The sequence below is a fragment of the Fulvia fulva genome, chromosome 12 (genome assembly GCF_020509005.1).
Source record: "Fulvia fulva chromosome 12, complete sequence".
NCBI classification, from domain to species: Eukaryota; Fungi; Ascomycota; class Dothideomycetes; order Mycosphaerellales; family Mycosphaerellaceae; genus Fulvia; species Fulvia fulva.
This window is the reverse complement of record NC_063023.1, coordinates 2,131,892-2,150,001: the sequence shown is the minus strand read 5'-3', so window position 1 is coordinate 2,150,001 and position 18,110 is coordinate 2,131,892. Positions and strand designations below refer to the sequence as shown.

Here is an 18,110-nt window from a genome sequence, read left to right as displayed (position 1 = left end):
AAGGCCATACACCATGCCTTCAGATGATTCTATGCTATCCCAGCTCAATCCGCAGCACGCATCATTACTCGATGGTCATGCGCCCCGCACAGCCTTTCGCACTGCGTCAAATGCCTCTTGTCTGTATATTCGACCAACTGAGAGCACTCCTCGACAATCTCTGCTGGCTCAATGGTACGGCGTCGTGCGAAATCGAACTCGCCGCTACGTTGTGTTGTGTCGAGAGGGCTCAGAGGATCCTTCTGAGTTCGCCTTCGCCAGATCGATCAATTGCCATTGGGCCAGTAGCGCTTGTTCTTTTTGGCCGAGTACATGACTTGAACGAAAACGTGACTTTCTCCTCTGCCATTGCGAGCAGCACTGAGCATACATTTATAAGTTATCAACCAGTATCTTTCGACAGTCCCCGTCGGCTCAATGGTATGAGCACAGTGAATATTCTACGCTTGAAAGGGGCCGTCAACCACAGCCTCGTTCGATATCCATTGTGCTGTGCGTGTGAGGGTTGGCTCTTACCATTATGCCAATAGGGACTGTTCTTTTCGCTCTTTTTACATGCCTTCACCATTAGTAAGCGGATGTGAAATAGGAAGTCGCAAAATGCATTCATCACTCTTGCCCCATGAGCACAACTCCATTTGATTCTAAGAATCCTCAGTCCTCATCATCCATGCATACTACTAAGAATGTCCTATTCAACACATTCTCCCCCTTTCCCTAGCGAACATGCTCTCTCCCATATGCTACAACACATCACACATGCCATCGGGACGATCAATACCAATAAACCATCGGAAACACTGCAATTCCTCCCTCCTCCTTCATTCTCTTCATGCTTTCTTTCTCATCGTCCCACATCCCGCATTGCCCATCTATCGTGAATAACGCCAGCGCTAATACTCCAAAGCCCAAACAGAGGCTTTCATCGCAAACAGCGCGCTATGTGGTATCTATGCAGTACATAGCAAAAACAAAAGCAAAGCAACAAAATCGAAGCTGCAGTATAGCCAAGAAGAAAGGCAATGCAAACGTAGCATGTCTGTCCAGTGAAGGAGGCACAAGAAGGTTGAAGTTTGAAAAGGTAGTAGAGTGGCGTGAGTTGAGTTGTGTAGTATTCCATGTATCGTAGTCGTCGAGCTCGTGAGGTTGAAATTTTGTTGTGTGGTGTTCGGTTCGTAAAGGTCATGATGATGTTGGGTGACGATCACGACAATCATTCCTCGGTGATGTCGTTGGAACGTGATTCGTCAACACTGTCGCGGGTCCGAACCTTCTTCATGGTGTTGTTAGAACCACTTCGAGAAGACTTCTTCGACCGAGCAGAAAGTCCGGTACCGCGACGGTGTTTCGGTACTTCAGCCGAGACAATGAGACCATGGCCCTGTTTCGCGGCAGATCGGCGACGTGACATGACCAGTCCGCCATCACTATCGGAAGACGAGTCGTACATGTCGTCCGGCTCGCTGTTGAGCGCGGCTTCCTGGTCCGGAATGTAACCTTCATCTGGATCGTCGACAGCCCTTGTCTTCGGGCTTGCGCCAAGGGTGTCATCTGAGGATGGCTCGCGCTTCTCTTCGCCAAAGCCCTGGTATGTGCCGTCTGATAAGTCCACGGACGATGCCTCCGAGATGACAGACGGTATTGATGGATTGCTAATCGACATCGAGACCGCTGAGCCAAGGTCAGAAGAGCTGGACACCATGGCTGATGGTAGCTGGCCTGTTTGATTCATCGGGCTCAAGCCGTCAAGTGGCGTATCAGGTGTCGAGACGTCAGTGATCGAAGACACCCTCGATTCGTGATCCTTACCACGAAGATCGTCTGGGCTTGTGGGACATGTTCTGTTGTCGAAGGCGTTCATGGACTCGCGACGGTGAGGCGATCTTCGTGCCTGTTCAATCTCGGCCTCGCTTTCTCGCACGAGCTTCCTAACTCGTTCCTCGTCAACGCGTTGCCATTCCTCAGCGCTTGATTCTGGCGCTCGGCAAGACTGTGGACGAGCACGGAAAGCCTCGCTGACTTGCCTGCCAATGGATGCGATGGAGCTGGTCGAACTCATTCGAGATAAGACACCGGGGTCTCGTGGGCTCAGATGCTGTTGTAGGCTGTGCGGATCTGACGTGACAGAGTGCGCTCGGGAGGAGAGCGGGCTGTTACGAGCACTCGATGCCGGGGTGCCTTCGAGAAGGGCATCTGGAAGATTGACATGACCAGCAGCATTGGTCTGGCTGACCGCAATGCTTGCCTCGGCATGATGGTCCGATGACTCGACGGATCCTCTATCGCTCGACAGCCCTCGCATCTGACCGCGCCGATTTGTACTTCGTTCTCGAACACTCTTCAGGATGCGCCCAGGCTGTCTGAACAGGCCGCTCAAGTGACTGCCACCAGGCGATGCAAGTGCTGTCGGTGTGCCAGGAAGCCCAGGTGACGGCGGCGGCGACGTTTTGCGGCCATTCGTAATATAGTCAGACTGCGTAACAGTTCGCATCGAGCCGGCAGCAGATTCCACGGTCATGGCTCTGTTAGGAGGGCTGGGTCGTGACGGTACTCTGGTCAAGTCGTGCGATCCGTTTCCATTTTCTCGTGGTGCGAGCTTGTCGAAGTACTTGTCCTTCTCCAGCTTCTCCAGCTCAGGCGAGGCGGCCACACTCTTAGACAATGGATGCTCGACTTCCCGAGACGCCTTAAGCGCCGTGAAGATCTGCTCATCGCCCCGAAAGGACTGGCGTCGGGCATCCTGGTTCATACTACTACTAGAGGAGTGAGCCGATGCCACCGGCGAGTCGCCTTTGCTGCTGCCTGCATTGGAATGTCCTCTTGCACGGGTCAAGCCTGACTTCTCAAGAACCTTTTTGAAACCTGATCGCACGCGTTCGACCAGGTTCAGTGGAACTACAGCAGTGTTGACATCCTCTTTCGAGACCTCGATCTTGGAGCCCTGAGCATGTCGAGATGGATCCGACTCATGAAGCCACTCTTCTTTGATCAGCCCTGAGCATGTCCATTCGTGGTGTCGCACCTCTTCCAGCGTGATGCGCTTACGAGGATCCTTGGTCAGAAGTCGCTTGAGCAAATCATGCAGGTTGTCATCGATGTCCTCATACACAAGATCCAGCTCATGTCGTCGACTAGTCGCACGTGGGGGGAATGCTCGGGCATGCGAGTTTGGTCGTGACTTCGGCTTCGTGTCAACTGGAAGGAGACGTTTCCTCGGGAGATAGATTTCCTCGTCTGCAATCTGTCGCATGACCACGAACTCGTTATCGACGAACGGCGTCCGTGCGAAGATCATGCAGAAAAGCGTTACGCCCAGCGCCCATACATCGATGGCCTTGGTCACTGGTAATGGGTCGTCTGTGGGGTCGACTATGCAGAGTTCTGGTGCGTAGAAGGCAGGCGTGCCAACAGTCTTTGCAAGCTCCTTGGCTTCATCGTCCAGATCGGTAGCATCCGCCTCACTGATGTCCTCCGTTTCACCTTCGTGGACCGGTCGACCAAGGTAAGAGACACCAAAGTCGGAGATCTTGACTCGGCTGTCGCCAGTAGACAAAAGGTTTGGTGGTTTGATGTCTCGATGCACGATCCCTTGCCCGTGTAAGTACTGAAGTCCAAGTAAAGTGTCACGGAACGAGGTCTTTATATCTTCCATGGCCATGATGGGTACATTCTGCAGCTCAACATCAAGCTCCGAATCCAGGACTTCGTTTGCGAACTTGGCCAGCGAATCTGAGCTACCTCTTGACGATGTCAAACTGTTCAGACTAGCAACACGAGACGTCTGCGATAGTGATGAATCGTAAGCGCCATACATCGTGCCCTCCAGCCCAGTCAAGCTAAATTGAGATGGTCGTCTTGGTTGGTCTTGAGTTGCAATCGGCGAGAATATCTCTGGCTCTCCTGTCAGCGACAAGAATTGTCCGGGCTCATTGGGTTCTACGCAAGGATGAAGGGGTGAAGGCGTACGCGAAGGTCTTCGACCCAGCGGATCGACACTGAGTCTACCAGCGTCCGATGTGGCTGTAAGGGAAGATATCCTCGAAAGTCTGTCGTCCTGAGAGTCTTCACTCTCGTTATCACCGGCCATCTCGATACTCCATGACTGTGGGTCATCGGCCGCACCGCGTCTCATCTGACGATATTGCTGCATCTGTCGTCGCTTCTGTTTCGCTAGTCGTTTTTGTACCTCCATGAGTACAGCACCATCCTCCGCTAACTTCGCCTCGCTGATCTGTCCACTCTTTTCCCGTTCATACCTTCTTGCCTCGATCATCGCAATCTCCTTGGGAGCCTTCGTCCGCCACTTGATCTCCCCGTTCTCGACCCACTCGAGCACGATGTAGACCTTCTTGCGTGTAGGATCATCAATGACCTCCAACAAGGCGACAACGTTCGGATGTCGAGCTTTCTTGAGGATGGCGACCTCCTTCTTGACCTTATCCTCGGTGGTGCCAAGTCTCCCAAGCTTGCGTCGTTTCGAAAAGCGTTCGACAATCTTGATGGCAACATAAGTCGGTGAATTCGCCGGGCTCTCCAAATCACGGCCGAGCTTAACTTTTCCGTGGGTGCCGCGACCGAGTTCGTCCACGACTTCATAGTGATTGATCAATTTACGACCAGACACCGGGTCAACGTCGACATCTGCCACGTGCGTCTCCTTCGGCACGTGCGTATGCGTGAAGTGTAGAAATGGACTCGCATACGTCCCGGACTTCTCTGAATGCTCAACGGGAGCAGATGGAGGACCCGATGGATTGAAGAGCCCGACGGAAGGCGTCAGGGCGGGCGAGTTGGTCGACGTGCGCGCACCACTGCTGTGCAGCGATGCTATCGCTGAAGCGAAGGTGGAGATCTGATGCGGCTGAGTAGAGTTGCCTCGTCGTAGAACGTGCGGCACGTAGTATGGTGGGTACTGTTGGGAGTGGAGCGCCGCAAAGTTCTGTACCGGATACGGGTTGGGGTAGGCTGTCTTCCACGAGGAGAGTTCCGGTCGTGTGCTGTTTCCCGAGTGCGATGGCGTGACTGTCGTAGAGCTTGCTGCACTCTCTATGCTGAGGCTGGATGGGGTGGTATGAGGCGGAGGTCTTCCTGATACGTGCAGCGACGAAAGCGACTCTGGCAACTCGATGTGTCCTGCTGCCGTTGCATCGCTTGTGCCGACACTTGCTGTTGGCGATCGACTCCCGGTAGAGTGTGCTGGTGCAGCGAACTCGTGGTTTGGAGGGGCATGCGTGGTCGTCGCGGCAGGCTGTGGTGTGAAGTAGTCGTTGGGCCCTTCCTCCGACAGCCTCGCGAGTGCCTCCGTCGCATTGGGCGTGATGACGCTCAAAGCAGGCGGCACTTCCGATCTCGGTGTATCCTCAGTGTTTCCCCCGTTTGGTGCAGGCACTTCCTGCGGCGCCAGATGGCCATGACTGCTGTGATCTGGATCCGACGATGGCGTGGACATCGCTCGACCAGTGCCCCGCTCCCACGAGTATCTCCAATCGCAGCGACCCGAGACTTCTGACGCAGATTCACCAGCACGGGAAGAAGTCGCAAACACTCTCTACCCGCACTGGTTTCGGCTGGACATTGAATGGCAGTGGGCGTGGCGTGCTATCGAGGGAGGGTCGGGGTGGTGGACGGTAGCATGTCTGTCGGATTCTGTTGGGAATTTGCTGAGTCTGCGATAAAGCAAAGTTTCGAATGACCGTGAGGCGGGCCAGTGCTGGGTGTATGACGACCGGGCGTTTCTGAAAGGAATGTCTATAATACAGAAAGGTGTGCCGTGTGAATGTGCAGTGCAGTGCAAAAGTGGCCATCGCGGTCACTGCCAAAGTACTGAGGGGACATGATATCGACGGCTCGAGCGGCAGCGCTCAACCATTAGACGTGTCAGCCAATTATTCACTTGGACCAGGCCCACCTTCAAAGCACGGATGCATCCTCTGCGCATCGGTTGGGGTCCGACGAGCAGCCAAGCCTCTGCAGTCAACGCCTGTCCGGAAGCAACACGTGCACGGTGCAGAAGGCTGGGATTGTCTTCACATGTTGCGACCCGATGCCCAAGTCGTCGCCGTCGTCGCCCAGTCCACAGTACTGCCGCTGCGTGTTGGGCGACGGGCTTGCCTGCGAATGCAGCTACACATCACGGCTTACTGCACGCTGCTCCATCGCGATCCTATCACCGCCGTGACCATCGTGCCCGCCGACGGGCATGTCAAGACGAGAGCTGCATGCCGGGCCCGAGCGTGCTTTCGATAGCTTGCGAATAGCCCCGGCTGCACTTGAAGAAACATGTCATCGAGTGACATCGTCGCTCTTCAGCATCCCACCACACGAGCACACGAACACACGAGCACAACGGGCAGACGATAGTCACACTCCTGGACGCCCGGCAATCCAACCCATTCGCACTTGTCGATCACGTACAGCCACGACGCCACGCAAGCCGTTGTGGTATACCATCACATGTCACGCCCAGGGTAGACGCCAGGATACTTCTGTACCTTGCACGCTTCGTCCACACGATCATCTCTACCCCAGACTTGACAAGCAAACAGCTGCCCCCTCTCCGTCGGACACATCCCATGCCGTGCTCATGGAGATGCACCAAGTCGAACGTAAGCCACAGCGGCTCGTCATCCTTCACCATGCGAGGCGAAGGTGTAATGAAATCTTGCATGCCGCGTTAAGCCTAGCACTTACCGCATCTCACCCTAGCGTCGACTCTCCAACCACTCCAAGGAAATACGCGGGCACGAGGCGGGGTAGCGCTACAGACATCGCTCACGCAATCATTACGACTATCCCTCGAATGGAGAGACCTGCATACAACGAGCATGCTTGCTGCATGATATACCTCCGGCCACTGCCATCACCCGTCAAGTATTCCTGCTAGTAAGCGACCAGCACGTAATGCATAGCGCTGCCGTAGTACATGGGACATGGTTGATCGTGTCATGAAGTCTTGGATGGTGAAGTCTACACTAGCTATGCGACTATTGCAAGACATTACTATAATGTAGGCATCACTACACGGCTTGGGTACTTGGTCTGGTATTGTGCGCGAGCATCTCTGCTACAGTGCTACAGTAACGGAGTCGGAGGGAGGGCCGCTTCCAGAACTCCAGCTGAAACCCTGACAGCCCCCTCCGAGACCGACGCCTTCTTCCGTACCATGACACTGCGCACGTTGCGCTACCCGCCTGCTCCTCATCTCATGCGGAGGGCCCTCTTTTGCAACTGCTCGGAACTTCGGCTCTCCAGCTTTTCGCATGTGGGCATTGCAGGCCCTTGCTGAAGCACTATATTCGTGATGCCTGGCTGGCTGGCACCTAGCTGAAGCTGAGCTCTCCATGCGTCGCAGCACATCTAGCGATCGCGCGCATGTCGCTTGCCCGCATATTTTCCATAGCCGCGCCTGCCGACCGCAATACTCAGATCTCCCCTTGTCATCCTGTGATATCTGTGATGAAGCTGCAGCACAAAGACAGGTCCAGAGGCGTTGTTAGGGTCCCGTCATACCATGCGAAATCTGCTGACCACCATAAGCGTCGGATCGAACCAACTCCTTCTCAGTCGGAGCTTTCTTTCATGCTTCAGCTCCCTGTCGTGTCAAGCAAGGCCTCGTCCTCTTCACGCTCCCTGCGTGCTTCTTCTTCATCCTCGCGTTCTCTGACGTTGGTCGCTTCCACAAGCGTCGTGCCTTCTATACCCGCTGCCTCTGCATCCCCGTTCGTAGCCGTTGCAGCGGTGCCGTTCCTTGCTTGCGCGGCTTTCTGTTGGTTTGATATGCGTTCGCGTACCAGGCGTGCTATCGCATTGTCTGTTCGGACATTCAGGATTTCGAGCTTACGGTCGAGGTCTCGTTTTAGGTCCCAGTTGGGCTTCTTTGGCTGGAGTTTGAAGAGGTCCAAGGGCTTGTCGGCTTTTTCTTCCTGCTCGGCCTGGAGTTTTGTTTCGAGAGCGAGCTGCGCTGCCTTCTTCTCGAGCGTCTCTTTGCCTTCTTGCGGTGCATTCTCGAAGCCTAGTTTTGCGCCTTTGGTCTCTGGGTCGTAGTTGCGTCCGGAGAGGTATTTCGAGGTGAGGTCTTTCGTGTCGCTTTCGGTGGTGTCGTTTTCGCGTGATGCTGCTGCGGGCGCGGTCTCGTCTTGCTGCTCCTCTGTGGTATCCGGCTGCTTTCGCTTCAGTGATTTGAGCTGTGCCAGTCGTGCCTTTCGGTCCTGTGCTGCTGCACTGAGAGCCGCTGTGGAGGCCATAATGGTGTCGCGTATACCAGTAGATTTCGCAGTGGTCTTGGTGCTGAATTGCTGGCCCTCGGTGTCGCGCAAGTGAGGTGGTGGTGTTGTTGAGAGATATGGTAGAAAATGATGTCTCCACGAAAGCAGACTCAAAGATCGCTGCACCAGATCTCCTCATGGTCTGAGAACTCAAGACAGCATCTCCGCAAGCACTTCCGAAGCTTTCTTCTCCGTCCTCGCAAAAGCGCAAACATCACGGCCACGAGTCCCATCGTTGCATCACGCGACATATACCCAATGTTCGGCCCATGTTATTATGCCGTCTCACCATAAGAACGCTTCACCACAGCCACAATCGCTTCCCGAGCCCCACGATATGCACATCACAACGAACATGGCTCCAAGCACCGAGGAGCTACAGCAGTGCATCAGGCGGAGACCAGCAAGATGAAGAGCTAGATTTATCCAGACTACCCGCCGACTCAGCATACCTGGACTTTCTGCTCGGTCCAGCAGACGCCTCATTAGCCAGCTCTTATGGAAAGGAGGTGGAGAATACGTCTGCGGCTGCCAGTACAAGGTCTGAAAGCAGCCACAATGCTCCCAATGCCAGAACAACACTCTCGCTACGTCGGACACGGCGTGAGCAGGTCAAGCATGCGCTTGCAAACGCTAGCAGACGGCGCAAGAAAGATGTTGCTTCCAATGCTAAGATCCAGCGCACAGTCCAGCAGATCTCGCAGTGGCACTTAGACCATGATGGCCAGGAAGGACCGACTGTCTCTGTCAGGCGGTTAGTACCAGCGGTTGCACCGGCGCGTGAAGCTTCGCAACTCAGTGGCTTGGAGCATTGGTCGCTCAAGCTCAATCGGAGACAGCGGGCGAGCCTGCAGCGTCGTACTCGTACCATACGATCGGCAGTGACAAGATCTCAAGGTACAGAGAAAGCCAAGCGGAACCATGGACAGAACGCCACGCCGAAGCACAATTCACGTCGGAAAAGACTTGCGCAGCGTATGGGGAAAGAGCCGGCAGCGTACGCAAGGCCCAATCAGCCGTTCTTCATGTTACGGCTCTCTCATACGCAAGACTGGCAAGAGAACTTTGCCAAATTGCAAAGCAGTTTCGACAAGCGGTCGTCCCATTATGGTCAAGAGGTCTCGCTCCCGAAGCTTCACCCAAATGCTGGCGCCTGGGCCGCTTTTGCTTTGGAGGCGGGCAACAGCGGGCGGTTGTGGCGACCTGCTCTTGGGAAGGATTTGCCTTATGTCAACCTCAAGAAGAGATGGTATTGGGAACAAGCGGCTCTCTGGATCCTCTCACATGAGCCTGAACGCGCAGTAGAGTTCCTGGTCTCTACTCACAGATGCTGCAATGCTAGGACCGTGGTGAACATCCTCCAGCATCTAGCCGATAAGTTCACGCATCCTCAGGACAACACGGGCGCGAAGAACCTGGCTGCGCTAGCTGATGCCTTTCCTCGTCTTGCAGATCGTGGCATTCGCCGTCCATTGCGCATCGGATCGTCTTTCCTTAGACTACTCATGCCGCATTCTAGTCATGATCAGATCAACGAGCTGTATCGCGCGATCAAGGATCATCGTGTCATGACAACTTGGTTGACCTGGCTCCACTTTGCGACACGCTTTGCACGAAGCGGACAATTCGAGCACGCACTTGATGCTACCATTGAGTCAAGTCGTGCTGGAGCAGCGCATGACTCTACGGCTTTTCGCAGCACTTGCGCGACTCTACTTCGTGCTGCAATCAAGGAGCCTTCTGGTCTACGAGTCTGCCTCCGGGTCATTGACAAGTTTGTCGACCTTGGCGTCACGTTGAACATTCGGCTTTGCAATATTGTTATGCTGAATGCTGTAGAGGCCGGCGACCAAAGGACTGCCTTCGCGGTGTACAACTCACTCGTTGAACATGGTCTCCAAGCAGATGCTTACACATATGCGATACTACTGAAAGGTTGCAAAGCCGCCATCGACGACGCTGACGGTCTCAACACAACGATCCGACATGCCATCGAACATATTGGCATAGCCAATGAGCCTGTCGTCGCCACAGAAATCATCCATTGCTTGGCACTGCATCACACCCGGCACAATCCGGACAATGCATTCGACACTATAGCGGATGGTTATGCACAGCTGTTCGATCTCGAACCTCTGCGCAAGCTCGGCATCGTCTTGCCGCATCTATCAGCACGTGTCCATCCCGACAAGCAGCGTATGCAACCCCCGAAGCATGTCGTTGAGATCATGATTGCGGCTCATCTGGAGCACATGTACCAGCGAACTCAATCAACGACCAACGCTTACGAACTATACCGGCGCTTCCTCGAGCTTGCGGACGCCGGAGAGGAGCCTTTTCGCGCTTTGCTCGAGACAGACCATGCTGCCAATGCCTTCATGATGACCTTTGGGAAGACGAAGAAAGGTCTGCTTCATTCAGCGCAGGTCATCAAGGACATGCAGCGCGATACACGCGTATGCTGCAGACCGACGGTGCAGACGTGGACTATCTTCCTGTACAGCTTCACGCGCCATGGACAAATGAAGTTGGCTGAGCAGGTTCTGTCGTATATGAAGAGCAAAGACATGACCCCGAATGAAGTCACTTGGAATGTGCTGACTGCTGGATATGCCACTGCACAAGATGTCCATGGCACGCTCGATGCGTTGCGGCGAATGGAGCGGGATGGCAAGGTGTGGGATAGGTGGACTGAGGGAGGCTTGAAGAGTCTGAAGGATCAGCAGGCATTGGCGCAATTGACGCAGTCGCAGTACACGATGCGCTTGCAGGCGGATGTTGATGCAGATATAAAGGAAGGCCTGCGCGATAGAATCTCTGCTCTTGAGGCGGACAAGGTGGAGGAGCGGCAGCACCGTGAGGAAAGCACGGCAGATTCGCCTGCTGATGTAGTGGAAGCTGACGATGTTGTTGATACTGTATACAAGCCTTTTTGACGAATACCTCTATCATCCTCATCTGCGACTCTACCGTGTTTCTGAATCACGGAGCTGTTTGGGACAAAACAAGACCCAGGGGATGACGATGATGTGTGTTGCTCATGCCCACTTTGATGCTTAAAGTGGTATTGATCAGTGATTTCGATACCGAAGGCTTCATGGCGCTCGCCACAGCTCCAAATCAGATCACATATATTCCCACTGTACCAGCTGATTGGCATAGATAGATAAGACCATCTTAGTACCGCCCATGAGCATGTTATCATCGTCCCAGATGTTTCTTCAGCAACCCCAATAAAAGCACTAGATGACTAAACCATCTTTCGGAACGCGCTTCGGCGCGTCCTCTACGTGTATTGCCACCAACATTACCAACACACAGCACTAAAGCGCAGCCCCGATCGCGATGCTGGCCTTCATGCATCCACTCTCATCCTCACCCATCGCATATCTGCCCGCAAACCCCTCACCCCTCTCGCCCCGGAGCGCAAACATCACAAGTCGATGGCCCGGACGAGGCACGTCAGGTGGAAACACGTACATGTCCGATATAAACACCAATACGAAGATCCCGCTCCGTCACGAACAGAATGAGAACGCCACCGCGACAAGCACACCCTTCTCGAAACGAACCATAAAACGCGCCCCGCTGCAGAAACAGGATGACCTTAAAGAGCGGCGCCGAACCAATTTCCTCCGCAACGTCAAGGATAAACGGGACGATCGGCGGTATGAGGCGCGAGGGGAGGATATCATGCGCTTGGACTTCGTGCAGAAGCGACGGGCGTACGAGGCCGAGTTGGCGAGGAACGCGCCGAGGGAGGAAGTAGACGACGACGAACTGCCGAGCTGGAGTCAGCAGTGCAGTCAGATGCAGATGAGTTCGCAGCATCTACCTGAGGAGGAGGTTGAGGAGTTTGTGAGGGATGAGGATGCGGAGCTGGAGGCGTTGTTGGAGTTTATGCCGGAAGAGAATGCAGAGGGGGCGGAGGCGGAGGGAGAGATGGATGTGCAGGATGATTTGTGGAGTGATGATGCGGATTATGATGCTTTGTTCTCGGAGGTGATGGGGATGGAGGAGGGAGGGGAGAGTACAACGACTGTGGGGAACAAGATGGCGCTCGTAAATGCCCATCATGTTCAGCAGCAGCAGAGTGGCAATGACGATGAGATGGATATGAGCTAATTGTCAGCATGAACGTTGCGAACGACTTTTGATGGCTTTAGCGAGGCGTTGGGGATTTTGGAACGGCATGTGCGACAGAGATCCAGCTGTTAATGATATGTTCAGGCGAGGCTACGGATGTGCACTAGCCTCCAATTCATGATTCTCGGGTATCACAGATGTACAGACGGCATATGATGATCGCAATTGCAGAGCCCAGAGATTCGTCCTCCAGCAGCTCTATTGCGTAGGACAGCCCTGATCCAAATCACCAAGTGCCTCTTGCGCAGCACTCATATCACCAACCAGATCTGACGGTGGCGAGCCAGCGGCTTGCATCTAAGATCAACAGGTCAGTACTTCCCCCAAGACATTGGACATGTTAGAAAACTCACCTTTTGCATCCTCTCCACAATATACTCCCTATCATCCTCATTCCCATCACTGTACCCCTTCCTCTCAAACCTCCCCACAATCTCCCTCACCAAAACCTGTTGCTCCTTATACCTCTTCAAATTTTCCTTGTCCGTGGTCTTCTCGTTCTTCTCCAACCACGCCGGGAACTTGTCATGCAGCTCTTTCATTGGGTCATATAGAATCTCCTTATTCGTCAAATGCGCCATCATGTTCATAAGCATGGAGTTGAAGTCCCCTTTCCCCCCACCTTCACCTCCCATCATCCCGCCCTCAGTGAGTTCTTTCATCATCTGGGCGAGGAGGTCTTCTTCGCTTTGGGGTTGGGTGGAGGCTGTGGAGGCTGCGGTGTTGGAGGCGGAGATGCGGTCCATCGTTGCGCGGATTGTGGAGTCGAAGGCGGGTTTCTTCTTGTCGGCTGTGTTGCTACTGGACGGTGTCGTTGTTGCTTTGGGCTTTGTATCTTCTGAGACTGCCTTTGCGGCTTCCTGGAGATGTGCACCGGCTTCTTGGTCACTGCCGGCTGCGCCTGCGGCTATGAGCTCTTGCATCATTTTCTCGAATTCGGCTTGCATGTCGGGGTTTTGGTCGAGTTCGCTGATGAGGCTGGACATGCCGGCTTGGAGTTGCTTTGCTAGGTCGTCGTCTGAGCCTGCTGAGGCAGGTTCTGCTGTAGAAGATGCATATTTGGGTCTGCCGGGTCCTGATGCTGCGGGTACGGTAGGTGATGCCGCTTTGGGCTTTGATATCGAAGTTGCTTGGAACTCGTCGAGCACATCGTCTAGATCATCCAAATCGTCCTCTTCAGGATCAGGCGCTGATACGTTCTGCGGCGGTCTCTCTGCCATCGTTGCGACTGCTTTGCGCTGCTGAGGGCGGGGTCGGGCTGCTGACTCGCAAGTTCAATGGAGAGCGGCTGTGAATGTTGTCGAGTCTTTGTTCTCGACTCAGCGACTCTGTAGCGTGACAAGGACCCGGTACACGTTCCCGTCGGTTAGAAGTTGATGTTGTACGTGAGATCGATATGCATGGTCATGGCGGGCCCTTGTCACCTCGGTGGGGAGCACATGCAGGGATTGCAGCTTGCGGCGATCGACAGCGGCTCGGCTTCTCACTGTTCGACACGGCTGTGTGCACTTGTGCTTTGCCAAACACAACCTCACTTTGCTTCGTTGCGCTATCACATGCGGCTGATCACGCGACCCCATAAAGCTCACACTCGACTGCGAAACACAGAGTCCGCTGCAACTTCTGCCACCACCCTCTCAACGACTCACAGCGCACGCGACTAATCACCACCAACCACGAGCGATAACCATCACAAAACTTGCGCAGCATGTCGCTCACAGTCGCTCGCTTGCAAGAAGAACGCAAGCAATGGCGTAAAGATCATCCTTTCGGATTTGTGGCGCGACCAGTCAAGAGCTCACAAGGTGCACTTGATCTCAAGAAGTGGGACTGTGCCATTCCGGGCAAAGACAAGACTATCTGGGAAGGTGGACTCTTCAAGTTAGAAGTGCAATTCCCTGATGGTGAGTGACCGAGAACCAAGATTATGAGGAAACCGTTGAGCTGACTGCGCACAGAGTTCCCAACCAAGCCACCGAAGTGCAAGTTCGTCCCGCCGCTCTTCCACCCAAACGTCTACCCATCCGGCACTGTATGCCTCAGTATCTTGAATGAGGAGGAGGGATGGAAACCGGCCATCACGATCAAAGAGATTCTGCTTGGGATTCAGATGCTGCTGGATGAGGTAAACCCAGATTCGCCGGCGCAAGCGGACGCTTACAACCTGTTCAAGAAAGATCGAGCGGCCTACGAGAAGAGGATTAAGCAGGTCGTGAAGGACAACCCGGCACCATGAAATAACTCAATCTGAGCTACACATACCCGAGAATGGACTATGCGACCCAAAAGACACAGAGCATTGAGGATGACGGAGGATCGAGCCACGCGAAAGAGCAAAGGACACGAATCGCAGTTGAAGCGACCGTTGAACGAGCTCTTATGGCTGGCTCTCTGAGTGAGATACGTATCTGAGTGCACACACGAGCAGCTGCGTTGCACAGAACTGATTAGCTTAGCGAAGGCGTTTGGGCGAAACGAGATACGAGGTTACGTATCATGAATGCTAAAGCTACATACTCTCTACCAGGAGATTACCTGCCCACATGAGCCTCGCACCAGCTTCAAATGCTCAGAGCCTGGACTGATTCTCGATAGCTGAACTCTCACGCCGCGCAGCAGTCACCGTGGAAGGATCCAAATACAGCTCAAAGCTACGCCGGATCGTCATCCGACACGTCAGACTCAGCATACATGTACATGTATTGTGCGCCTGTTCAATTGACTCCCAAGAAGCACAGAGGTCCTTGATTCCCGCAGTAGTTAATCATGCCTTCAGGTATGCATCGAGAAGACGCCCCTTCGTTTTCTAGACACTGAATAAACGTTGTCAGACACCGAGCACCCAAGAGAGTCGTTGGGAGACGAGGTGAAAGATGTGATATATGGAGCCGACAGCCATAGCGAGGAGGGTCATGGCAAGGATGAGCCGTTGAGCGAGAAGATTGAGGATGTGGTCGAGGGAGGTGAGGAGAAGAAGCACTAGCTGGGTCGTCCGGGCTCGAAGGTCCATAACATCAGTCTCACGTAGCAGACTGTTCCGCAGTCTCGTTGCTGTAACTCGGCAAGGTCAACAAGTTCGAGTTTAGACATCAAGTTGCGTCTAATGCAGCCACCTTTTGGGAGGCGTTCGCTAAGCATACTGTGGCTGCGGTCTGTGTTTGAGCGTCGGTGCTTCTCAAAATGGTAGATGCCGGCGTGGTCGTCCCTACTCGAACCGATAGCATCGTTCAGATCAAGTGTGGTCGAGATGTCGGGGCAAGAACGATCGACGTCGACATGGATCTGGTACAGGATCCTTGACTGCACGACGGAGTTCTTTCCGCGCCAATCCCACGATTTCATCCTTTCGTGAGCACATTTTCCATCTGCATACTGTACATGTGCATCGACAGCGATCATTATGAGCGACAATGAGGCTTTTCACACGTGAGGTTCATTACCTGCCAGATACGAACTGCGACATACGAACAAGCCTGGCGCTTACCATCTCAAGAAGATACCGGATTGCAGATCACCGTGGCGCCCAGCATGACGGCACAAGCTCTGCACCACTTCCACTTCTCGGTTTCTCCCTCTGCTTCGACCAACAACATGCCTCGAGAATGCTTCAGACTGTGATTTGGACATTATGTCTAGACCCGCGGTCGCCGACGAGATGGTCCACGTTCTGCCGGCGCAGGAAAGTGGTCCTACTGTACTGTTCGGCTCTCACACGACACAACAACACTTCTCCTTCAATTGCGGGGATAAGAATCGCCTCACAAACTCTGAACCAAATTCTTATGCAACGGCTGCCCAGTCGCGACTGTTCCTGGTGGCCACACCCGCAGGAACAGCTTAGCGGACACGATTTACCGCGAACGCCGCCTCCGTTGAACGTCCACTACTGTCCTGGAGGCTTCGGCGGCGTCGAGATGTCCTTCTTGGAGAGCATCATCCCAGCGCTAGCTACGGACATTGCGGTAATGGTATAACTTCTTATATCCCTACTTCTTCGTTGATCTTCCTGTTTGAACCAGCTTCTGCTCCAGGACTGTTCAGCAAGTGTTCACATTCTTCATCATGCTTCACACAGCAGCATTGGCGCTGCCACTGCTTGCAGCATGCACATATGCCACGCCTGTAGCCTCACCCATCTCCTACGAATCCGGTAGCGGAGTTCCAGATGCTGAGGGCAAGGCGCTTCCTGCGCGCGACCTCGAAGTGCGTCAGAATGGCAAATTCAGGTTCTTTGACATGAAGACACCTCTCTCTGGACCTTGCGATATGGCATTCAACCCCGCCGATGGTCTTCTCTATGGTGAACAGCAGTTCATCAACCAGCTCTTCAGCATCGATACTGTATCTGGACAAGTCACGGAGTACCCCATTCCTGTCACTCCATTCAACCAGAACAACGCGACGCCCATCTTCTCACTTCCTGGAGCGGGTATCATTCCCTCACCGCTCGGCGACAGGCTGGCTCTTTCTTGCGCTATTCGCGACGGAGCCGATGGAAACATGTGAGTAGGCACCATGAGGATAGACGTAAGCCGCACTGACACTCTACAGCTATGCCAGCAACGGCCTCCGTAACCAGCTCGTGCAGCTCAAGACCAGCGATAAGAGCATCCGAGTCTTCCAGACCAACGAGGATGGCCAGTCTTCGAACCCACTCGGCAACCTCTTCCCGTTCAACGACCTGTGGACCGACAAGGACGGCATGTGGGTGACGCAAACTACCGGACTGGTCTTGCAGTACTTCCGCTACAGCACTCAAAGGTTCACAAACTACAAAGTCTTCAGCATCAACGAACTGCCACTTGGTGTTTACGTCGCCTCTGACGGCATCGTATACGGCTGCCTTGTCCTGGGTAACGCTATGTTCACCTTCGACCCAAAGACTGAGAAGTACACCGAGTACCCGCTCCCACTTCTGGCAGGTCTTCAGTCGCCAGCTGTCGTTCGCGTAGAGAAGGATGGCTGGGTCTACTTCACGACACTCTTCGGCAGAGGCCAGGGTCGCATCAACATGAAGTCGAAGAAGATCGAGCTCTACCCAACGGACAAGCTCCTTGGTTTCGGAAGTGTCAACACTGGCCCTACTCCTGGCGGCAACGGCGGTTCATGGATGTCGTTCTTCCTTACCAACGACCAGCTGGCTCGTCTCGACACAAAGACATTGAAGTACACTTACGTGCAAATGCCACCGGAGTTCTCCAATGCTCCAAACGCAGTTCCTGCCAACCTTCCCAGTAAGTTAGTTGCAACATCAAGGTCTTGCATTCGCTGACCTCTTCACAGTCGACATTGGCACCGCCAACATTGCTGTTAACTACAAGCCAGGCAACAATCTGTACTTCAGCAGTGCGCTGAGGAACCAGGTCGTGCAGTATGCGCTTGGACCGGATGAGTAGATGCAGACCAAGGTCGATATATGCCTCTTTCACGACATACATAAATGTTCCACCGATGTAATATTCTGGCCATTAAATTGCCTCTTCGTTGTCGTCTAAAGCGAATCCTCGTCCCAATACATCGTCTATTGACTATGCAAGATATCAGGGCAGGTTCGGTCTTTGCATGATCTTGATGTCACGGGCCTGGTCTGCAGGTTCGGTTGCACTTTCCGCAAATGGGGGAGGCGCAACTCCACTTCGTACTCTCTTAGACCCCATCACAAGTACATTCCAATCATCACAGTCTTCTTGCTCAGTCGGT

The 18,110-nt window shown here is 53.9% G+C and overlaps 8 protein-coding genes across 8 annotated transcripts; 5 read left to right on the top strand and 3 right to left on the bottom strand.

Moving 5' to 3' along the window:
* Positions 1–1,213: 1,213 nt before the first annotated feature.
* On the bottom strand, positions 1,214–5,449 carry CLAFUR5_13930 (Serine/threonine-protein kinase ssp1; the record flags this gene model as incomplete). Its single annotated transcript, XM_047913078.1, has 1 exon — positions 1,214–5,449. The coding sequence occupies one exon, from the start codon at positions 5,447–5,449 to the stop codon at positions 1,214–1,216; it is 4,236 nt and encodes a 1,411-aa protein (XP_047768731.1).
* Positions 5,450–7,583: 2,134 nt separating this feature from the next.
* Positions 7,584–8,243, bottom strand: CLAFUR5_13929 (Pre-mRNA-splicing factor cwf18; the record flags this gene model as incomplete). The annotated part of the gene is made up of 1 exon (XM_047913077.1): positions 7,584–8,243. The coding sequence occupies one exon, from the start codon at positions 8,241–8,243 to the stop codon at positions 7,584–7,586; it is 660 nt and encodes a 219-aa protein (XP_047769077.1).
* Positions 8,244–8,533: 290 nt separating this feature from the next.
* On the top strand, positions 8,534–11,200 carry CLAFUR5_13928 (uncharacterized protein; the record flags this gene model as incomplete). Its single annotated transcript, XM_047913076.1, has 1 exon — positions 8,534–11,200. One exon carries the CDS (start codon positions 8,534–8,536, stop codon positions 11,198–11,200), a length of 2,667 nt encoding a protein of 888 aa, XP_047769078.1.
* A 409-nt stretch (positions 11,201–11,609) lies between these two features.
* On the top strand, positions 11,610–12,389 carry CLAFUR5_13927 (uncharacterized protein; the record flags this gene model as incomplete). The annotated part of the gene is made up of 1 exon (XM_047913075.1): positions 11,610–12,389. The coding sequence occupies one exon, from the start codon at positions 11,610–11,612 to the stop codon at positions 12,387–12,389; it is 780 nt and encodes a 259-aa protein (XP_047769085.1).
* A 219-nt stretch (positions 12,390–12,608) lies between these two features.
* On the bottom strand, positions 12,609–13,630 carry CLAFUR5_13926 (Peroxisomal biogenesis factor 19; the record flags this gene model as incomplete). Its single annotated transcript, XM_047913074.1, has 2 exons — positions 12,609–12,707; positions 12,764–13,630. 2 exons carry the CDS (start codon positions 13,628–13,630, stop codon positions 12,609–12,611), a joined length of 966 nt encoding a protein of 321 aa, XP_047769086.1.
* A 488-nt stretch (positions 13,631–14,118) lies between these two features.
* CLAFUR5_13925 (SUMO-conjugating enzyme ubc9) lies at positions 14,119–14,646 on the top strand (the record flags this gene model as incomplete). The annotated part of the gene is made up of 2 exons (XM_047913073.1): positions 14,119–14,314; positions 14,369–14,646. The coding sequence occupies 2 exons, from the start codon at positions 14,119–14,121 to the stop codon at positions 14,644–14,646; spliced, it is 474 nt and encodes a 157-aa protein (XP_047769083.1).
* A 530-nt stretch (positions 14,647–15,176) lies between these two features.
* Positions 15,177–15,393, top strand: CLAFUR5_13924 (uncharacterized protein; the record flags this gene model as incomplete). Its single annotated transcript, XM_047913072.1, has 2 exons — positions 15,177–15,186; positions 15,242–15,393. The coding sequence occupies 2 exons, from the start codon at positions 15,177–15,179 to the stop codon at positions 15,391–15,393; spliced, it is 162 nt and encodes a 53-aa protein (XP_047769084.1).
* A 1,079-nt stretch (positions 15,394–16,472) lies between these two features.
* Positions 16,473–17,806, top strand: CLAFUR5_13923 (uncharacterized protein; the record flags this gene model as incomplete). Its single annotated transcript, XM_047913071.1, has 3 exons — positions 16,473–16,912; positions 16,962–17,644; positions 17,694–17,806. 3 exons carry the CDS (start codon positions 16,473–16,475, stop codon positions 17,804–17,806), a joined length of 1,236 nt encoding a protein of 411 aa, XP_047769081.1.
* Positions 17,807–18,110: the final 304 nt, after the last annotated feature.